The 23,636-nt window shown below is 40.5% G+C and overlaps 1 protein-coding gene across 1 annotated transcript; it reads left to right on the forward strand.

Moving 5' to 3' along the window:
* Positions 1-97: 97 nt before the first annotated feature.
* On the forward strand, positions 98-21,160 carry serpini1 (serpin peptidase inhibitor, clade I (neuroserpin), member 1). The gene is made up of 9 exons (XM_078246478.1): positions 98-821; positions 11,234-11,522; positions 12,714-12,944; positions 13,263-13,457; positions 17,444-17,648; positions 18,273-18,370; positions 19,930-20,016; positions 20,188-20,277; positions 20,373-21,160. The coding sequence occupies exons 2-9, from the start codon at positions 11,255-11,257 to the stop codon at positions 20,447-20,449; spliced, it is 1,251 nt and encodes a 416-aa protein (XP_078102604.1). The 5' UTR covers positions 98-821; positions 11,234-11,254; the 3' UTR covers positions 20,450-21,160.
* The last annotated feature ends 2,476 nt before the right edge of the window (positions 21,161-23,636 follow it).

Consider the following 23,636-nt stretch of genomic DNA (forward strand, 5'->3'; position numbering starts at 1 on the left):
GATAAATCTCCTTCATGCGCCGTCATTGTGACGGCCGGCAAAACAGACTTCAAATCCCAAAAATGTACAGGTGGCGTAATTTAACCCTTGTGACGCCTTCGTTGACAGAGCTACACACAAGCATTATAGCGCTTTCCACTTCTCGAAAGCACACTATATAATAAGACTCTGTCTTCAGTGGTATGCAGAAGATATATTTAGAGATAAAATAACAGCAAACTAAAACGGGTGTCATGCTTTTTGCGTTCAGCGCGGTCGGTAAGTTATCAGCACAGCACGAAGTTAACTGTTGCACTGTAGGACAAGATAGTTATCTGCTAATGTCGATAAACAGCAGTATCGAGAACATTTATTAAATTGCAACAGGGTTTAAGAATATCCGTTACAAGCTTAATGTACGTTACTACAGAACTGCGCATTTGCTAAAAAATACATTATGCTAACCATTGTAGGAGGCTAATCCCAGGCCTGTTATAAAGCTAGATGATATAGCCTACACATTAACACGTTGAATAAAAACATTGGGCTGTACGAATATGTTACACGCGGTATGTAAAACACGATGCCGCCGTGAGGAGCGTCGGAACCATTGATATGATAAAGGTAAACTCAATGTACGGTTCGCTTAAGCAAAGACGGAAGCAGGAAGGGGTGATTTATTTCGTTTTACATCGATAATCTTTGGTCGACGTTCATTGGACCAATTGACGTGGAGGGGGCGGGGTCTGCGGCAAGCATCAAGCTGCGTGCGGCGCTCTAGGAGAACAGCAGAGAGAGACCGCACACATCCATCCATCCACCCTACCTAACAGCGTTTATTGGTAAGAGCCGTTTTAATAACATACAAGTGGTTCAGTCACTAAACCTGCACTAATTTATCTGAATGACACGATAGGATAGCAAACCAAACTGCTCAGGTTTTGCGAGATTGAAAAAAAAAAAAGAATCGCTAATTTCTTAATTTTTCCATATAATTCTTTTTTTTTTAAGGTGTTAATGTGTTAGTGTAATTTTGTGGTAGCCTATTAGTATAAAGGGATTATGATGCTTTTATCAACATGTGTAGGCTTTTAATAAGGGGGCGGATGGAGACGCACACTGGAGCCAAACATTTCTCCAAGCCTATTGATTAAAGCCGTACCCGTGTGTCCACCACCCAATGCTATTTAATTGTTGTCGGTGGTCTATAGTAGCATTGCTTGTTTTTTTTCCACTGAAAAGAAGCTCAGGCGTTGCAGTGTACTTCTTGTCCTTGAAATACAGGCAAAGGCGCAGTGAGTGAATGTGTGTGAAATAACGAGGCAGATTGTAGTAGCCTGGTCCTACCCTATCCCCACCCAATATACACAAACACATACCACTTGTTATTCCTTAATGCAGGTGTGTGTGTGTGTGTGTGTGTGTGTGTGTGTGTGTGTGTGTGTGTGTGTGTGTGTGTGTGTGTGTGTGGTGGCGGCTTTGGTAAAAATTGATGTAGTAACAGAACAGGTTGAAGATTCAGCTGGTTGAGAAATCTGAGGGGTAGAGAAACAAAATATCTATCTTGTAATCCACAACTAAAATATTATGATGTAGTGTGAGACAGAGAAAACATGGTCAATAATAACATGGTCAATAATAAACAATTCAGTGTTGCTCCTTCCAATGTCTCATTCTCTCAATCCACATAGACATCTTTCTCTCTCTCTCTCTCTCTCTCTCTCTCTCTCTCTCTGTCTCTGCAACTAAAATAATCCTAAATCCTCATTTATGCCCGTAGTTCTATCAGCACCATATTCAGAAAAAAAGCATCCCTTTCAGTCATAATCTATTAATCCCTGCATCTAAATCACTGGTTAATCTCTATTGATGCTGTTTCGTGTGTGTGTGTGTGTGTGTGTGTGTGTGTGTGTGTGTGTGTGTGTGTGTGTGTTGATGTTTTTCTGTCAGTTACATATTCTACTGTGAGAATAAGAGGAAATTTGCAAGAAGTGCTGCAGTTGACTATTGATATATCATCTCAGACTCGAATCGAACCAGCTAATTGCTGCAGTATGAAGTGAGGTAGAAAAAAACCTAATCTTTCTTCTCTTGAAATACATTTATGCTCATGGTTACTGAATTTGAATTTACTGAACATGCAGTAACACAAAGTTATATACAGTATATAGAGAAAGGTGGGTAAACTACATTTCAGCAGTTTTCCCTTCTGCGTTTGTTCTGCTTTTTCCTTCACTTTCTAAACAAACTCACACATTGAGTCACACCACCTGCACACACACACTCAGGCAGCAGGTTTGTCTCCCGTACATTCTGCTGCAGCAAAGACACAAGGGATTAGTTTATACCTGGCCAGATAGGAGGATGAGAGCGGAGAGAAATTCAGGGAGGAAGAGGTCAGGAGTTATATCAGGGAGTTACAGGGAGGAAATCAAAAGAATGGAATTTAATTGTTTATTTAAATGATTGATCCAAACTGTGAGTGGTTAATACCGTTTCTAAATATCCATATTGGAAAACCACATTGTATATTAACTTTTAAAATAAACCTGTAAAATATAAAAAACATTATCTGATAAATTCAAGATACTGAGTTACCTTTTAACATTTGAAAAATATTAATTTTGAAACAATACATGATGGATAATTCATTTCTCTACAAATCTCTATACAAGATTGTACACATTTAAGGGAAATGCACCACCATTTCACAACAGCCTTTTCAACCTTTTACAATCATGTCCAGCTCACATCAACTCTCTGGCTCACAAGCACACAGACATGCATTCACACGTGTAACCTGGAATCGATCTGTTGATTGATTGGTGGCACTGAGGAGTAGGCTGAGTGTAAAAGAGGGACGATGAGAGACAGAGGTCTTTATTTGGTAATACCCATACCCATATTTTCCCCTCGCTCAAACTCCATCAAATACCAAATCTATTTGAATTGAATCTCCTAATTGTCTCACTTGTCACCATCATTGTGTCCCTCGTTATCTTCTCAATTTTCACACCTGTTCACTAGCTAAACCTCCACCCCCCTGAAGCGAGCAAACAGTTCAGTTTGTGAGCGATTCAAACACCCTTATTATCACCCTGCCGTCTTTCTGCTCTCCTCTTCACCTGGCTATCACTTCTTATTCAGCATCACCCGCCCTGTCTCCCTTTCTTACCTCTGTTACCCCCCCCCCAAACACATACACCAACGCACACACGTTTCCCCCTCAGAACTAGTTGACAGTGACCTTTCCTGTACTCTAGTGTCTCCCTGGTCTTTAGTCCATTTGAAAAAGACTCCAGTCTTTTCACTTTTACTACTGACCCCAAATAGAGGCCGATCCAATTACAGCTCAAACCTCCTAACTGCGCTCCCACAGCACCGTAACTGCTACTGTGTGTGTGTGTGTGTGTGTGTGTGTGTGTGTGTGTGTGTGTGTGTGTGTGTGTGTGTGTGTGTGTGTGTGTGTGTGTGTGTGTGTGTGTGTGTGTGTGTGCGCGCGTTTCTGTTTCTGATATAGAGAAAGAAACGAGACTGAGTGTGTCTTGGCAGAGCGGGCGGGGGGGGGCAGTCAACCATCTTGCCAGGCTATGCAGGGGGCCGTTTAGATATCATTGGCTCTGAGTCAAAGCTGGTATCTGCATGGAACCTGCCTCTATTCAGCTTGACTTTTCAGTGCACTTCCTGTCTTTGTCTATCTGTCTTTATTTGCATCTTTTACTCTTTTGCAAATGTCCTACACACACTTCTTCCGCATTTTTTGTTGGTTTCTGTCTCTGCTCATCTTTTTTCTTCTCTCTCTCAGTCCATCAAACTGTCTTTATACCTCTTTATCTATCTCTCTCTCTCTCTCTCTCTCTCTCTCTCTCTCTCTCTCTCTCTCCCTCCCTCCCTCTCCCGTTGGGTGTCTCTGTTAGCAGGGATTAATGAAGGGTTTTTAACCTCTGTTTGCCCTCTGTGGAGTGTACAGCGAGCATCCTGGGACTTCAGGCAGGTTCCATAGCCCATTATATCATTTTCTAACAAGGGGCTGAATGAGCTGTTACTGAGCTGAGGATGGGCTGTAATTTTGTCTGCTACTGGGATGGATATAAACTGTAGGGGTAGGATTTGTTTGTTTAATGGGTTGTTTCTTTAAGTTGAATAGATGCTAATGAACTATTGCTACATCCACAGCAAGCACCAGAAACCCCATGTATCATGCCATTGTTGTGGGTGTGTCTGAAAGCCAGACAGACAGGAGGGTACTCTGTCCCTACACTATAATTGATACTGTTATAAAAGTACTGAAGAGAGTGCTGCCTTCTCAATTACAGAATTAATACTATTCTATAACACATTTCACACTTGTTATAATTTCCTATGCATGAGGACATTGAATTCATTGAATTGGCCACTTAAAGCTATAGTGCGTAGTTTGTGCCACCCCCATGAGGAATTCTAAGTAATGACAACAAAACTGTCGGCGCGTCCACATGATACAGCTTTCCATGACCGTGCACAGCCCCCACCTCTCCTTCACACAGTTGCTAGTAGCCAAGGAGGACACGGAGGGTTAAAAAAACATGATGGACTCTTCAGAAGAGGTCATTATGTTCACTCAAGCTTCTTTGCGGGAAAGTCCCCAGACACAATCTATTGAACATAGCCATACTGAGAAATACAGAGAGAGTTGTGTGGAGCTGATAGTCTCAATTAGCTTTGTAGCAACTCATTTGGCAATGGCTTGAATGTAACGGATGTTCATCAATATCAAACAGTTACACATTAAAGCTTTAACAAATGATATCCTGAAGTCACTGGAGGGACAATTTATAATATACTCAGTGTTTCCCCTCAGATTTTACTGTCCAGTGGGATAAGATAAGATAGACTTTATGGATCCCACACTGGGGAAATTCCCTTGTCACAGCAGCTCAAAAACATTCAAACGCAACAGAATAAGATAAAATATACATTAAATCGAAATAGAATATAAAAAGTAGTATAAGAAATAGAAGAATAAGAGTAACACTAGCAATATGTACACTAGAAAACACCTCTATTATATACAGACAGGTAAAATAAATATATATACAGATGAGATAAAGTGCAGATGAATAAGAAATGGCATATTGCACAGTAAGAAGTGACACAGTAAACATATAAATAAATATGCATTGTGCAGAATATTGTCAAGTGATGGATCTGTACTGTCTGGAACCTGCTGGTATCTTAATTAAACACCAGCACCACCAACACTAAACTGCTCACAACTGCTTTTGCACAGAATACATTCTGACGTGTCACAGTAGGAAAAGCCCAAGTGTAAATGATTTAAAAAAAAAAAAAGAAAAGAAAAAGCAAGCCTTGTTAATGTAACACAACAAAATAAAGGTGGGGTGGTGATGGTGCAGTGGATATGACACATGCCTTTGGTGCAGGAGATCTGGGTTTGATTCCAACTGCGCTAATGTGTCCCTGAGCAAGACACTTAACTCCTAGTTGCTCCAGAGGTGTTTGACCTCTGACATATATAGCAATTGTAAGTTGCTTTGGATAGAAGCGTCAGCTAAATGTAATGTAAAGCTTCACTTTTTACTGTGACACTGAAAAATTAGAAGATTTTGTTTTAAATGACGAACCTCCAGGGTGTAATATATTGTAACCTCTACAAAATGATGTTGAAGTGGCAGTTAACCTACCCTAAAAGGGCACAGTGGCAGTTTTTTTTTCTTCAGAACAATTAATAATTATTAGTTACTTAAGTTTATAAATATTTTGGATATATATCTTTTGGTTTTTGAGATTCTACAGTAACAAAATTGTGTGTGTCTCATTCATCACAATGACACAATAGGGTTATCCAGACAGATAAATCACATCAGTGTGTACCTGAGCAATGAAGATGATTGTGGTGTGAATAGTTGGGCTCAACTAAAATTTGTAAAACAGTTAAACTACTAAACAAAACTGTTGCGCTCGCTCTACCAAAATGTGCTTCTTCTGAGATTCAGGACCAGCCACTCAGCCATTTAGCTGCTGTTGCTTGGTTGCTACAGTAGGTGCAAATAAGCAGCGAGAGCCGAACGGACAACTTGATTGATGAGTTGTATCCACTTTATTGGGCACAGTAATGGAAGTCCCCAGCCGCCACATGAGTTTAGTGCTTCCTTTCTGCTAGACTGCAATAGAGTTAAAGGCTGTACCCAGTGGTGGGCTTTATTGCAGCCTCGCTGTGTAAATCTTCTGCTCCACATCCGCGGGTGAGCATTAGGTCAGAGACGGGTGTCTACATAAACTGGGCAAAAGTGAGAAAAAAATGAGACACTCAGAGAAATGAGTGATTTGATATTATTGATGTAGGTTTAATCATTTTTAGTGTTCATGAGTCTTGCATTTCACTCAGTTCAAAACCAGAATACTGTAGAAAGCAGCCGCTATGGCGCCTCCCAGGAAAACTTGAAACTCATGAATGATAATCAGACTCCATTATCTCTGTACGGCAAAGCCCTTTATAAGTTATACAGTACATCTTTATGGTGAAATCATGCCAGCATCCATCGCAGACATTCAAGGTTTTTCAGGGCCAGAGATAATCACAGACATTATTCTCTGCAGTTTATTCCCAGAAGGATAGGCCTTCATGAAATGGGATGTTGTTTTCACAGAATTCGTCAAAGCGCCTATGAGCTTCGGCAGTTTGGAAGTGTACTTAGAGCCTAAGCGAGCCAGTGTGCTGTGATTTCAGCTGGAACAAAGGGCGGGCTAAACAGGGAGATACTGTTGGGGGACTTCATTGTGATCACAGGAGCTTGCCTTGTTTTTGCAAAATTACTGAGTGTGTGTGTGTGTGTGTGTGTGTGTGTGTGTGTGTGTGTGTGTGTGTGTGTGTGTGTGTGTGTCAGAGTCAGAGAGCGCATTGAGTGACAGAACTGGAGCTGGTATGAAGAGTTCTTGCAGAGGGGGGTTAGTCAGAAAATGCTGAGTAGTGTGTGAAAAAAAGGAAAGAGAGTTTATCTGCCTGTATGGAAGGAGGAAGATATCTATAAAGAGTCAAAATTCTCTCTGTCACCTTGGCAAAACGTTGATCACTTGCAGTAGCCTTGGTAACCTTGGTCTGCGGAAGTGTGTGTGTGTGTGTGTGTGTGTGTGTGTGTGTGTCCATGTTTAATAAATTCCCCTGGCCTGCGAAGCATGCCGTCTCAAGGTGTTGGGTTTAAATGGCAGTACGGATTAACGTACGTGCTGTGGATTTGGGTGACGTCACATTTTAATTGTGGAAATGTCAACTGCCGATCTATTCTGTCTGAGAATTAGGATTACACAGAGAGATTAGAGGCTGCTTTTAAAGGCCAGTGAGTTTAATTGCATGGGCATTAATGAAATTGTCAGGATTAAACTCTTGCAACTTAAACCATGAGAGATTTTCTAACATATTCTGTTCTTTTAGTCACAAGAGAACATTTTATAGCTGGGTGTTGGGTTTCCCCGCTTACGTGGGAGGCATGCTGGGAACCCCACCTGAGTAGATTGGAGACAAAATTGGTCTCATAGTCATCAATGGCTAAACTGGTAAAGTGTGGGATCCTCTTGCAGACAACGTGCCACAACTCAAAAGGTCAGAATGGTGTCACCATTACAAGTAATAGCCAGCCACCCATGGTGTTATTATCCACTCACACATGCACACTCGCTCGCAGACACACACAGGTGCACACACAATGATGCTCCACACTACTTTCCCTGGCTTAACTGAATGGCTGGGTCTTTCCTTACAGAAAGCAGGGCTGTCTGTCTCAGAAAGGTTCAGCTCCCCAGCTCAGAAGGTCAGGAACATTACCTCCATTTACATCTCTGCCAGCAGCCCCCTCCTTTCCCTTAGCCTTTCTCTGGATCCCTCTCACTCTCTCTTCAGTGTCTGACGCACGACATGTGAGAGCAGTTAAACACACGTGACTAACAGTTTATCAACTGCAGTACACCAGGTTTGTGCCTTTGGGTGTCATTTGATTTTTTCAGTTAAAATTTAAAGTTGTGCATCACTATTTAACAAGGCTGTTTCCAAGGCTTTAACCAAAACTTCTGTGTCTGCCTAATGTATGTGATCAGATTAAATATGTTACAGTATTTCTATCAAAGGACTTAATTCAATTTGTCCAACTCTAATTCTCTTTTTGGACACAATGAATGGACGCATTGAACAATGGGCTGGTGTTATTCTGTATTTTTGTTACGGCCAATAAATCCAATGAAAAGAACTTTCTGACTTTCTGAGGAATTTTGTCTCAAGCTCTTAGCCCCAAGCCCATTTCATCCAACTGAAGCTGTAAAATTGTAAGAACAGCTCACAAATATATCGTCGCTGTCGGGTGAAAACCTTGTATGTCCAAAAATAAAAAAGGTTAATTTAAAAATATTTGATTGAGCTGTTTACCTAAGATGAAGTCACACAAAATTGCCTCGTCACTGTTTAAATATTTGTTAAACCCACAGACAGATGTAAAGGGTGACCGATAGCACTGATTTATGAAAGAAAATTAAAATGGCGTAAGGTAGTCTTAAACCAGCTGGGCACTGTAGTTTTATGCAAACGTTACTCAAACAGGTATAAATAGTGGATTTGTTGGGGTCTATTTTCAGAAGCGGATTAATACATATTGGGTGCTCAAGTGAGTAGTTTTTATTAGATTTGTTTTTCCCCAATAAGATAAGAAGATAACCAGCCTTATGCTTTTAAACATGACTGACCCTATTGTGTATATATACAGTATTGTGCAAAACTCCACAAGTTGTTCACATATTTGGGTACATTCCATGTGAAGAAACTCTTTAAACTGAAATGGAATTCCATTTGCTGACTCAAGCAAATGCAAATCCAGCTGGCAGTTTGATCAGTATCATGCTTGTCAAAATCAGTTTGTCAGAAAACTTATAGATGGAAAACAAACAAGATGAGATGTTGACTGTTTGATTAGGACATAAAGTGAAAGTGGCGTGTGGCGATGTGTGTTTTGCAAGAGTGTGAGGAATAAAACATCAAATCTGATGAACTAGATGCAGTTCATTGTAAAATATAGACAGGGTTGGCTGGCATCGCTTTCAGAATAAGGCTTTAGCAATAGTCTATCTGTTTATTTTGAAGATGTTAATCTTTAAAGATCTTTAAATCTTTAAAAAAAAATGTTAAAGGATAATTAATTTCATAAAGAAGCGCTGCAGTTTTAGCAAACATTACTCAAACAGGTAAAAAAAATAGTGCATTTGTTAGGAACTATTTTCAGCCGCAGATTGGCAGCTGTAGTGAGTATTTACAACAGGAGGGTGGTGTATGTGGGTTTGATTCAGAAGAAACTGCAGTGTCCATGTTCATGGTAACATGAGAAAAAGTCACGCAGTGTAACAGCTTGGCTCTTTGATGTATTGTTAATAGTTTTTGGAGTATAGCAGTGGAGGTCTATGGCACAGAGGAATAATCTTTGGCTACATAGACACAGATGATCAATTCATTGTTGGTTTTGGTCTTTTCATGGAACTAGTTGACAATAAGAAAAAAAATCAAAAATATCACCGGACTAATTCTTTATTGTATTTGACATGAATGCGTCCCCCAAGTTGGACTGGCTTCATTTTGGAGGGAACATTATTTGTCACATGCCACAGCACAGCAGAGGAAAGGACAGTACACAACAGGATGGGGCGCTAATTCTCTGGCTGCTGCTCATTGTTGTGGTTGTTGACACTCAGGTACATTGTGACCACAGTCACCTTGCGTCCCACACATACAGTAGCAGCCAGCAGATTCCAGCCTTGCTTGGGACTACCAATTGAATCCTTTATACAAATGGTGTAATGACAACAGCACAGCAGAGAGACAAACAACAAAACAAATGTCCATGTGTTATTTCACACTTCATTGCTGCCTCTTGATATATTTCTCTACTCTCTCTCTCTCTCTCTCTCTCTCTCTCTCTCTTTATGCAATATATAATTGACTTTTTTTTTGTTTGGGCAGCAGAAAACAATGTTGCCTGGCAACAACAGCACCAGAGAGATGGCGCAGTGTGTGTACATTGCTTGTCATTTTAAAAGGTATAAAGGTAGAAAAGTAGAGCGATGAGAGAGAGGTTGGTGAAGATAGATCATATATGGACCAGAGGGAGATGAAAAAGAAAGCGAGAAGTGTGATGGCATGGAAAGATGAGTGGAAGGATGGGGGTGGGGGGGGCAAAGTCCGCTTCCTAATCAGTCATTACGTACAGACAGACAGAAACGCATCCATTCACATTTGGCTCAAACACACACACACACACACACAAACACACAGAGCGAAGCAGATTTTGAAGGAAAAAAGATGATTTTACTCAAGATGATAAGACTGGCCATAAAATATGTATGAGTTCATTTAGCAGATGTGCTCTGAACAGTAATACTGACTGCAGTCAGCAGTGCAGTTATAGTTACCACACATTCTTATTGTTTATATACTATCTCACTGCCTCTCGTTCTCTCTCCATCTCCTTCTGTCTGTTATTACTATAACTGTGCACAACTCGTTTAAACTCTTCATGTTTGTGTTTTCTTCCTTCCACCATTTTAAGCAGTTTCCAGTATTTAACAGTGGCTTTATGAGAAACAGAGTCCTCTTTGCATTTATTGGTCCACCTCTGCTAACAAGTGGAGTTGTTACAGGCTGTTTTTTTATAAATGCATTTCTCTTTGGTTTTCACAATTTAATTGTTTGACTGACAGATGTTTCCTGTCTCTGTCCTCTGCTCTCTTTTCATCATCCCACATCCCGGCTCTCTCTACTGTCATCTCTGTCTCTCTCCCTTCCAAAATCCTCTTGTCCTTCATTTCTTTTTCTCCTTCACGCAATAATCTCTACCTTTATCTCTCTCTCCTTCATCCTCCTTTCTGCAATCCTCGTCTCTCTAACTTCACCTGTCTATCATTTCTGCAATTCTCCTCTGTCTTCTTTTGGTTCTGTACCTCCCCAAATCATTCTCTCTTTTTCATCTTGTCTTCCCTCCATCATCATCTCCTTCCTTCCACATCTTTTTGGCTGTGCATCCCCCATCCATCTCTCCAATCACTCATTTCCTATTCCTTAACCCCCCGCCCCTCCTTTCCTCCCTCTTTGCCTCATTTACTCATCCTCTCTTCTATCTCCTTTCCTCCCCTGTCTATCTCTCCCTCTCTCCATCATCACATTGTATTTGTCATATTTTTCTTTCCATCCATTCTTTTACTCCACACATCCCTCTTCACTTAGCTATCTGTGGTCTGCGCTGCGATGTTGATCCTGAACGTATTCTCACCACTCCTCCTCCTCTCCATCCTGTTGCCGCGCTATGGTTGCCGGGTTGCGGAGATTCCAGAGGACACTACATCAGAGTTCTCGGTCAGACTGTACCATCGGCTGCAGGCGGCGGGGGATCAGGATAACATAATTTTCTCCCCGCTGAGCGTGGCTGTGGCCCTGGGCATGGTGGAGCTGGGAGCCAGAGGGACTTCACTGGAGGAGATACGACAGGCTGTAGGATTCAGCCACCTGCTGCCAGGTGAGAGACACATTCATGAGCACAGATTCACCAGCATCAGGGTCAGCAGTGGGCAAAGGAACACTAGTTGGATCCAAATTATGAAAGTGGAAAGTCTTTGATAGAAGGAAATCCACGTTTGATATTACATATTTGATTAAAGGAACTCCACCAATTTTACACATGAAGTTCAGTTTATTTGTCAGACTTACTCAGGTGGGGGGGTCTAATGAAAAATGCTATCCAGTTGCTTTATGGGTAATGTAGGATCCAGCTTGACTCATAGTAGGGATCAAATGTCATAATATCTCCCCCCAACTCTAAGGAAGTGAAATATTAAAATCACCAGAGTACCCCCTTTAATATAACATAATTATATGAATTTATCTTAACCACAAGCCTCATGCAACATACGCACAAACATGCATGTGCTGTACATGTGAATGCTACACCTTCAATAATAGACACTGTTACATCCCAGCCCCAGTTCAATGGCTTCAAAGTAGCTGATAGAGGTCAGTGGCAAACAGCAGTGACACAGACAGTCATTTTAGATGGTTTCCTTCATTACTTTTAGTATGGCAGCATATTTATTCAATACAGTATATATGGGCATTTATTTATGTATTCCTGTTTAGGAATATAAATGCTCAAGCAGTCAAAAGCCACTAATCATTTAATTTTAAAAGGTGTAGTAAGTCTTTTTTTTTTTTCATTGTTACCAAGGTAAATACATTTGCTACATCATTTGTCATTTTAATGAATATGAGTTCCCTTCACCCTGAAAACGGAACACTAAATGACAAGAGAAAGGTGCTTTGCAACATGTGAATAAATACACCAGTAAGACAACTCCTGAATGAAGTGATAAATGCATGCTAAATTACATTAAGATTAAAATTTCCACTGTGACCAAAGTACTGCAAGTTTAAATGGTTCAATTGTACACAATCTGTGCCTATTTTGTAAATGTGAGCAGCACGTGATAAAAAAAGGTGCATTAAATATTTGTGAATGATACAGTTACGTTCTGATATAAAAAGGGGTATGTGCTTTAGTTCTCATTTATTTGTATTTTATATGCAAAACATTTTAATTTTCTATTGCATTACCATTGTTTAACAAAAACACCATATGGATCTTTTCCAAAGCACTGTACTCAGTATACACACCTACAGTATGTCTGTGTGTGTGTCTCCCTCTGTTCTCCAGGCGTGGAGTTCTCTTTGCTCCAGAACCTGACAGCGGCGCTGTCGGACGATGACACCCACTATGTTATCCGATTTGCCAACAGCCTCTTCCTGCAGGAAGGCGTCACCTTTAACCCAGAGTTTCTGCATCTGATGAGGAAGTACTTCCGGGCTGACGTGGAAACAGTAGACTTCAGCGAATCAGCAGCCGTGGCCGAGCAGATCAACAGCTGGGTGGAAAATCATACTGAGAGTGAGTTGGAGACAGAGGGATGAAGAAAGGGAAAGATACAGATGAAGGGAGCAAAGGAAAGGAGGGTGATATGAATACATAATTACATCTACAATCCCAGCATACTGTAAAGTGACAGGGAGTTACATCATTGTTTGTTTGATCACATCATCTTGTACAAAAACAAAATTTTGTAAAAACATTTCCAACCCTCAGTTGCACAAATCTCTATGCTTATCCTTGTGTATGACTTCAAAAGGTGCATCACAGCAGGCGCTGTCCTTAGGCCAATGAAAACTAATATAGATCCTAACAAACTGTACAAATCCCTTCCCCCAGGTAAGATCCGTGAGCTGCTATCAGCCGAGGACTTTAGCAGTGTGACCCGCCTGACCCTTGTGAACGCTGTCTACTTCAGAGGCTCCTGGAAAAACCAGTTCAGGCCAGAAAACACCAGAACCTTCTCCTTCAGCAGAGACGACGGCTCTGAAGTCCAGACACTCATGATGTACCAGCAGGGAGACTTCTACTATGGTAGGGATGAAGTGTGTGTGTGTGTGTGTGTGTGTGTGTGTGTGTGTGTGTGTGTGTGTGTGTGTGTGTGTGTGTGTGTGAGACACACACACACACACACACATACACACACACTCTTTTTCTGGAGCCCTTCAATTTCAGCTCATATTTCCTGAGGTTATTTAAAATGTTAATCGTGCATCTGAAATATTCATTTTTGCAGTGTTATTCCCAGGAAAGGGTTTTCTTCTAAGTGAGCTCTGCTGTTAAAATCTGCTATTTTACTCTGACAGAAGTTTGGATAAACAACGCTGTCTTTTCAGAGCCCCCCCAATGCTAGGGGCATTTTAATTGTTTATTAAAATCCTGTTTTTCAATCGAGTAATGATAAAGTAGTAAAGTCACTGTGAATTTCTAGATCTCTCTGAAAAGATCTTTCGCTTCTCTCCAATTTAATATTTCGTCATTAAAGTTTTACAAACAGCATGTATGCTGCAACACGCATTTTTTGTTTCAATGAAAGAAAAAAATCCTTTCAAGAGGATAAACAACTGAAACAAGGCTGCAACTAACTGAAGAATTGTCTAGTCTATAAAAAAAGATGGAATATTTGCATATGTTGGCCTAAAACCTTTTTTAAATGATTAATCTAATCTATCAAATCTAATCTTAAAATCTAAACTGTTGTTGATTCATTTTTATGTAGTTTTTTTCCTGCTTTTTAATGTCCAATACTGGTAAATGGGAAGTATCCTAAAGCCTATCTTATACACTTTCAAGTCATAATCTGGCTGCTTTGAGTTGGGAGAACTACTATACTATATGTGTCAGATATCTACGGTGGACCTGAAGTGCAAATCACAACAGCAAATAGAAAAACTCAACAGCAAATCATAAAACTCAACAGCAAATCATAAAACACGACAGCAAATATGAAAACACGACAGCAAATATGAAAACACGACAGCAAATAGGAAAACACGACAGCAAATATGAAAACAAAACGGCATTAACTTCTACCGGAAAAGGTCGGGCCTATCTAGCAGAGGACGGAGCCTCCTGAAAGGACAGACGGACTGTCTCTCTGTTAAATGTAGGCGCTTTTCTGTGTTTTTCACCTCTCCTTCCTGTTAAAAGACAGACAGTCCGTCTGTCCAATCAGGAGGGTCCATCCTGTACTAGATAGGCCCTACCTTTTCCGGTAGAAATTAATGTCGTTGTGTTTTCATATTTGTTGAAGTGTTTTCATATTTGTTGAAGTGTTTTCATGTTTGCTGTCGTGTTTTCATGTTTGCTGTCGTGTTTTCATGTTTGCTGTCGTGTTTTCCTGTTTGCTGTCGTGTTTTCCTATTTGCTGTCGTGTTTTCCTGTTTGCTGTCGTGTTTTCCTATTTGCTGTTGTGTTTTCCTGTTTGCTGTCGTGTTTTCCTATTTGCTGTCGTGTTTTCCTATTTGCCGTTGTGTTTTATGATTTGTTGAAGTGTTTTCATATTTGCTGTCGTGTTTTCCTATTTGCTGTCATGTTTTCCTATTTACCGTTGTGTTTTCCTATTTGCCGTGTTTTATGATTTGCTGTTGCGTTTTTCTTTTCTTTCTTGCTGTTGTGATTTGCACTTCAGGGCCACCGTAGATATCGGTGTACGTGGTGTTTTGCCAGCACTGTGAGGTGTAAGACTGTCCTGCAGGTTGGCTATAATGCTGTTACATATGAATGATTCCAGTCGGTCTTTTCTGCATCTAAAGGTGTGGACACACAGAGCCAATAATCGGCCGTTGGACAGTCTGGCGAGGTCAGTGACTCGAGTCTGTTCAGTGTGTTCCATGCCGTTGTCCGTCCGAGGGGCCGTCGGCCTTCATTTTGGCCGATTTGACATGTATAAACGGCGGGGCAGGCACTGCCGGCAGTCAGACTCAAATGACCCATCTGATTAGTAGAGTGCTAACCTGGAAACGGGGAGTGGAATGAGCGTGACTAGAGTCTCTCAAAATCTGACGAAAATCTTTTAAACTGACCTTTGTCGATCTGAAATGAATACAGAGTCAGTAACTGCATGGCCTATTTCTCGCTTAAAATGTTTTCAGAAACGCGTTTCGGTGAACTATTTTAGTACAATATGAGATTGTATTCTGAACAAGCCGCCATGACAGTCTCTTTGAATTTCCAGAGAAACAAGACCCATGTGACGCGTTCGTCCAATCAGCTGCCGGTTTTCATTTTTGGACGACAATAGAGCTCAACAGTCCCGCCCCTCCTCTGAGAGACCTTGGGTTTCGGAAATAAATTTCCCTTTCATTTCTCCCATTGAAGTCTGGAAAAATCCGTATATAAAGAGCTTTAGACCATGCCTTAGGCTAACCAGATGGTACGTGACTCATAAGCATACAACGTATCATTTTGAGTAAAAAAACGAACAGAAAATCCCAAAAAAGTAAAAGGTACAAGACTGTGTACATATCGTCATCTCAGAGCGAAGGAACTACTCATCCCATAAACCACCGCACACCACTGAATAAAGGAAGCTACGTTAGTTTAGCTAACAGCTAATTCGGCTAACCGCTAGCTGAGACAGCATGTAATAACTTTAAAATAAAGTTAAAAATAAAACCTGAAATTGCATTGTATTTTTACTTCCGGAACCTGCTGTGGGCGGGACTGTTGAGCTGTATACAGATTAGCGCCAACTGCTGTTATGGAGACGTATTACGTCTCGTCGCTTTGGTGTGTTCCGAGGAACTTTTTTCACCAATTTGGGGAGACTGATCAGCCCAACTGCCTTTTCTGCTGACATTTGGCCGTCGGCTTTGTGTGTCCACACCTTAAGATGGTTACATCAGATTCTCACTGCACTGCTACTAAAGTTGTCGCGTTTGAGATATTTTGGTGCAGTCTGTATGTGTGTAGAGAGATTACACACTTGCATACACCTACGTGTGTGTGTGTGTGTGTGTGTGTGTGTGTGTGTGTGTGTGTGTGTGTGTGTGTGTGTGTGTGTGTGTGTGTGTGTGTGTGTGTGTGTGTGTGTGTGTGTGTGGTGAGTGTAGTGTGTGGATGTGTGTGCTGCAGAACAGGGACAGGTCCTTTGGGGAGAAGTCTGTGTTTGCGTTCTCCTTAAGAAGCACAATCATGTTGGTTAAGTAAAATGTTTTGGGAAGCCACACCCTGCTCTCTGCTGCAACGTTGCCTCACTCTGCATCAGCAGCCGCTACGCAGAATGCCACATGTAAGTTAATGAAGGATGATAAGTCTTTTTATTGTAATTTTCCCTTTTTAAGCGGCTTCAAAAGAAAAAATGCATGTGCCAAGATTGGGATAAAGTCTGGCAGTGTTAATTGCTCTATAATCTCCATCTCACACTGCAAATACCTAAGTAAGTGAGATAATCTTACATTTAGATTTAATATCTAGTTGGACTTGTTTTGAGTATAAAAGGATTATCGCATCCTGACTCTCACTTAATTCAAGTAAATGTTTGTTGGCTTGTCTTGATTAAAATTTTTATCTGTGGGTTTTGTTTTAATTAGATACAAGGGACAAGTCTCATCCACCTCAAGACCATGAAGATAACACTTTCTCAGCCTCTGTAGCGTATCTGTGAGAAGATATCAGCTCTTACAGATGTCCTTGTGTGTAATCACATGTGCATTTTCCCCTAGATCCCAGATTGGTGTACTGGGTTTCATTTCGAGTGTGTTTGTGTAAAAAGGCATTGCACTAAAATTTGACAAACATGCATCTTTTTCTGCTGAACTACAAACCGTGTGAATGTAATCAATTGTCCAAACTGAAGCCTTTAAATTGAAGCGTCACTGGTTTTTACTGTATTCAGTGCATCAGGGAAATGACCACACACACTGTGATCAATACAGTCGATAAATGTGCTTTAACATCTGCCTGTGCTCCTCCTCAGCGAAGTTCACAAACCCATTACAGGATGCACCAACATGTGTGTGTTCATGGCTGCACATATCTTTCAATGCCTGCAATTGCGTATGTTTCCTCCCCACCAGGTGAGTTCAGTGATGGCTCACAGGAAGCTGGCGGCGTGTACCAGGTGTTGGAGATGCCCTATGAGGGCGAGGACATGTCCATGTTGATCGTTCTGCCTCGGCAGGAGGTGCCACTGGCTTCCCTGGAGCCCATCATCAAAGCACCACTGCTGGAGGAGTGGGCTAATAATGTCAAACGGCAGAAAGTGGAAGTCTACCTACCTAGGTGAGAAATGACACACAAACACACACACACTCACACTCACATGCTGTTATGCAATATCTTCTGTTTTTGACACTATTGTGCTTCGGACATTTTGTGTACCCAATTTACCTCAACATGCCTTGGTTAGTTGTACAGTGATTACCTACATTACAATGACATTTGTTGTTGTGGTTGATACTTCCATTTCCCAGAATCCAAAGCCCATGGAGAATGTCCCTGCAGTACTTGCTGTTTTCGGTTTAGTCAGTGGAAAGAACCATAACAACAATGATTCATTTTTTCGATCATTAAATTGCATCCTCCATCAGTAGAAAACATTTGTAATGTTAATGTAAAAATGGCGGTTCTTGAAACAGATTTCTCATTTTAAGGGTACCACAAATATTTAAGATAAGTAGTTGTGTTGTGTGCTGCTGGAGCTGCTACCCCCGCGACCCGATACCAGATAAGCGGACGAAGATGGAAGTTGTGTCATGCTATTAATCTCACATGCACCTGCACTGCAAATACATGAAGAAGACATCATGTTATTCACATTTGGCTAGCTACTGTATATGTAGGAATGTTAAAATGTAAATTACCACCACAGTGATGGACCCTGAATATTCTGACTGCACTGTTTAGGTTCAAAGTGGAGCAGAAGATCGACCTGAGGAGCACTCTGCAGGAGCTAGGAATAAAGAACATCTTCACCAACGATGCTGATCTCTCAGCCATGACAGGTAACACTCAGCTGTATGGAAAACCACACACAGGGCAAAACACTATGAGACCCATAGATTATTATATAAAACACATAGTTGTAGACACAAATGGTAAGAGAAATAAACTCCCAGAAGGGTTCAGCATGAGAAGTTGATTCAATATGTTTGCTTCTTGACTGCAGTGAAGTTGCCTCCGGTACTTTCTCAGGTAACCAAGGTAACTGGCACCGAGTGGGCAGGTCAGAGCTGTCACATCATTTGGTAAAAATAGATCCAGAGAGAGAGACGTAAATATGTATATAAGCAAAGGTAAAAAATGATAAAGGTAAGTGAAGATAAAATATAAGTAGCCTCACATTCTCTAGCCTTATAGAGAACAACTGGATCGAACAAAAATACATCTATATAAACAAAAACAATTAAAAGATCCCTAAACACTCAAGATGATTTATGCTGAACAGCTTGTTCTTACTGGTCAGGTAGCGCTACTGTAGTATTATATTGTGAAACACAATCTGCAGGCTGTACTGGACTTCAGTACTTCTTGAACTAGCTCATCATGTATTTAGAGGACATGGTCTATTCTGGCAGGTAGGTACTGTAGATAAGATAGACTGTTTTAAAATGCTTTTAATCAACTCATTAGGATTTTATGTCTGTGCAGACAGCACTTTTTTTTTTCAAATGGGTCTGCATGATGTGACCCCATGCTCTGGTTTATATGTTTTTACAAGGCTAAGCTAACCTGGGCTCGTAGGACAAAGGAAAACAGCTGCTAAAGGCTAACCTAGCTCACAACATTCGTGGAATTGGTCTCCTCTCCCTGCGTGATGCATTTAATGTGAAAATGAGACCTGTGCTTGCCTGGATGGGTGTATACTTCCCTACCTAAGCGGGGTTGTGCTGTGTTAAACTGACTCACCCAGACACTGTTTCAATTCACACTCTGTCGCGCCTGCTTACTTCGGTGACCACGCCGTCTTGAGCGACCTCCGCTCCGGGTCTGCCTTTCAGCGTTCTTCGTCGCCGTCGGGACTCTGCGGGCCTGCTCTCTGTGTTGTAGTTCAGGTTATAAAAGGTGTATTTACAAAAAGTTGTGTTGTGGAAAACAAGAAAACATCTCTTAATCAAACAGTCTTTTCAATTAGCATCACTCTTCCAAAATGTTTGTCTCCAGCGTGTGTGGCCTGTAGCATACGTCTGCTTGAGGCTCTCCGCCTCTGCTTCCTGAATCAATTCCTCAATCCATCTCCACACACGTGCAATGGCTGGGTTAAATCAGATAACAACACCACACTGCCTTATATGACGTGTCAGTCTGGCCCTGTCCATCAGCTGACCACGCCCACTTCTCTAAAGACACTAGACTGATATCATAACAATGTTGATTTGACTATTGTGTGGGTATATTCTGTAACAGCATGTGTACCATGAAGTTTAAAGGTGTGCTGATGCACAGACAAAGAGAGTGTCATTCTATAATTGGACTCAACGTCACACCCTCGTCACATCTCACACTGACTGATCAGTAGTCTAAAGACAAAGTGATGAGCTGTGTGCTTTTGTGTATGTGACAGATGGTAAGGACCTGTACATTGGGAAGGCAGTGCAGAAGGCTTACCTGGAGGTGACTGAAGAGGGGGCAGAAGGAGCCGTTGGGTCAGGTAGACTTCATCTTTTATCCTTAATCAGAATCTCCCTGATCATTAACATTACCACATACATAACACTTTCATGGGTCTTTACATCAACTTCAGGTTCACTAGACGCTGCCCATCTCTGTCAGGAAATAACTGTGATGTTTTTTTCCCCCTCTCTCTCTCTCTCTCTCTCAGGAATGATCGCCTTGACCAGGACTCTGGTGCTGTACCCACAGGTCATGGCTGATCACCCGTTCTTCTTTGTCATTAGAAACCGGAGGACAGGTGTGTGTGCGTGCGCGTGTACATGTAATTGTGCCTCTGATATTCTGTACATGTGTGTTTTGACGTGACTTTCCATCTGTTCCTTTCTTCCCCAGGGTCTATCCTCTTCATGGGCAGGGTCATGACCCCTGAAGTCATCGAGCCCAACGACCATGACTTTGACTCCATGTAACCACGGCGTGAGGTCCCTCAATCTCAGATCCTGACGTCATAAATACTACCTATCCTCTATTGCCATCTTCAGCTGTGTTTTATACTCTTAAAAGAAATATATACAAACTGAATATTATACGATATATTATATATTGAAATATGACATACAACATATAGCGTGACTGTGTTTTGATACTGGAAGCTTTAATCTCTTGGATACAGACATGCAGAAAGAGGAAGTTGTACATATTCTCTGGTAAAGGACGGTTTGTAAATGAGAAAGGAAAACACATGATATGTAATCCACGCACAACCCCTTTAAGTTCAGCAGCTTCGTCCTCACTTGTGCCCACACACACGATGCACAAAAATAGTTTTCTCTCTACTTCTAAAAGAAATATCTACTCTTTCTTACTACAATTACAGTGTGTGCACACTATAAGGTTCACACTTTAATTATATCCCTGTACATTTGACATTGTGTTCTATATATAAAAATATATACCCTGTATTTATTGCAGAATAAATGTGCAAACATTTTGTCCCTATACAATGAATCTTAATAATGCATCTGTTCCAAACAGTATTCTAGTCATTTTTTTACACTGTAGGCACATGGCTAAACTGCTGATGAACTAATATGCCTTATCGAATCTGAGTGGTTGATTAAGCCCCAGCTGGGCATCTCACAGGTAAGCAGAGGGGACTGCATAACTAATGTGGGTTGCTATATATATATATATATATATATATATATATATATATATATATATATATATATATATATATATATATATATATATATATATATATATATATATATATATATATATATATATATATATATATCTCTATATATATATATATATATATATATATAATCTCATGCAGGCGCACTGAAAAGATCTGCTGCACTGTTTTGGATGTACATACAGGGAGAAACAGTAACACCAGCTGTATTCAGTCTTTTACTCAATAAATACATTAATGTGTTCCCATTAAAGTGTCCTTCTCTGTGCATGGATGTTGTTTTTATGTGGTTAAAGGCAATTTTGAATGTAAGCTGTATTTTCAAGGACAATACAGATCATATGGGCCATCCACAACATTTACTGTAGGGTGGCATTAATCTGAATGCTAAATGAAAGCTAATACATCTTTCAGGTTCTTTAAATGAAAGATTTGGAGGGATTGAAAAAGGTGCAATGCTTCAGGAGTTTGTGAAACCTGTTTAGAAAAAAGTCTATTACATATTCGGTGACTGACTATATAATGGACTTTATATAATTCCACAAGGTTGGCTGATACGGTCGAACAGCCAACCTTAGGGCAGAAGTTGGCTGTTCAACCGTAACTCAGCTTCCCAGGGCAGCCGATGTCCTGCCAAGGCATCTTGGAGTAGTTTCAGGCCTGTGGCATCACCTAGCTACCACGCACACATGCAAGGAAACAGATCATATGGCTAGGGCAGGCCAAGGATATACTGTGACCATTGACGAATGAGACCTGCATGTTGATTCGGATAAATGCCACTTCATAAGGAAGACTGTATATAAGAAAATAAGAGTCAATATGTTCATAATACACCAAGTCTTTTTATTAACGAAATAAAATTATCAAATAATTACTGCCTGTGCTATCAGAATCACATTTTCATAACTGTAGTAGCAGTGACACTGTTCCTTATGTGTGTATATGTGTACGTATATATCTTTATTGTTAAGCAAATACTCAACATTAAAAAGTAATCTCATGAAGGAAACAATTGTCACACCAAAATTATTAACTAAACCCTTCACATCCAACCTCATCACAACCAACATATTGCTGTCTGCATGGCACTGGCACAGCGATAGTAATATATTAGGGAAAAACCTTGATAATTACATCCACAACAGATGTTCCCTGCCATTATATGAGTGTTTGTGCTGTGTGACAAAAAAAAAAGATCACAAGAAAAACACAAAAAGATGCTTTGATGTGACAGCCGCCATCCCTACTGTGTCTGCAGTCGATGTTTTTGGGGCCCCAATTATCTATGACATGTCACACAAAATGAAACAGATCGTAAAAGAACAAAACAAGTGAAATCCTTTAAAGGTTGTATAGCAAAAGCAGATATACACTAAAGTTGACTACTGCAAATTATAACTCAGCCTTCAAATAACCAGCAAAGGCAAAAACTCTGCTCAACACCACTTAGTACAGTGTCAGAAGCAATCATTTCCACAGTCCCCTGCAGAACCAGGGGTTTAATTTAACTCTATGAAATATATATAATAGCTTTTTTCATCTATTCAGAATGCACAGTGTGTTTCAGTGCTGCAATATCTTAAACACAACAAGCTGCATTGTTGGGGAACGACAGCCCATGGGTGTGGGAAGTTATGATCTAAATGACTTTCACCAGCTGGCATGAAGGCTGTGCCTTATGTCTTCATTGTGTGCCACTGAAAATCTAAATCAAACTTATCCATCCTCCTCCCCACGCTGTAAACACAGATTTAGTTGAAATCAAAAAATGTAGTGGGCACTACTTATTCTTTCATGTTTTGTTAATAAACATATTCATTACTAAATCACATTAGTTGTTTGTAATAATCAGCCTAAGTATGCAGTGCACAGATCATATTAAGCACAGTTAACGAAGAATGTTACGTTTCTGTATGGGAGGGGCGGGGTCATTGGAACCGTTCTGCGCTGAAACAGTGCAAAGGCTCATGGGAAGAATATATGTTCTACACGGTTTCTGTCCTAGTTAAAGTGTTTTTTTAATAATGTTCTGTTAAAGTTTTGGGTGTGCATTTATGTTACGTGGGTTTTAGTTTTGTATGGTTGATTTAGTGTTCATGTTCATCTACATTTGTTGTTACACCATGACCGAGACCCGGGTGGGGACTGATGGGGTCTGGACAGTGACGTAGAGCGTTGGAGTTTAGATCCACGTTGGAAATTATGATTTATTCATGGTCATTGTTTCTGTTTAACTGGGACTAACTTATCAAATTCATTGCACCTAAAGCTGTACTGCCATGAAAGAAAAAACATATTTAAAAGAATGAGTTCGTTTTACGTGATATAATAAGTAGGACCAACTGCTTTATATTTATTATATTTAACCAGAAGTAACGTATGTTAACTAATGATTTTTAGTAATGACTGCTAATGTAAGCTTGATTTGTCTACTGCATTAACTTACCAACCTG

This window comes from Sander vitreus, chromosome 3, assembly GCF_031162955.1.
Source record: "Sander vitreus isolate 19-12246 chromosome 3, sanVit1, whole genome shotgun sequence".
Lineage (NCBI taxonomy): Eukaryota > Metazoa > Chordata > Actinopteri > Perciformes > Percidae > Sander > Sander vitreus.

Coding starts and splice junctions, on each gene's coding strand:
- serpini1 (XM_078246478.1), top strand. CDS start 11,255: ATGTTGATCCTGAACGTATTCTCACCACTCCTCCTCCTCTCCATCCTG. Junction 12,945..13,262: donor GGTGGAAAATCATACTGAGA/GTGAGTTGGAGA, acceptor CCCTTCCCCCAG/GTAAGATCCGTGAGCTGCTA. Junction 17,649..18,272: donor GTGGAAGTCTACCTACCTAG/GTGAGAAATGAC, acceptor TGCACTGTTTAG/GTTCAAAGTGGAGCAGAAGA.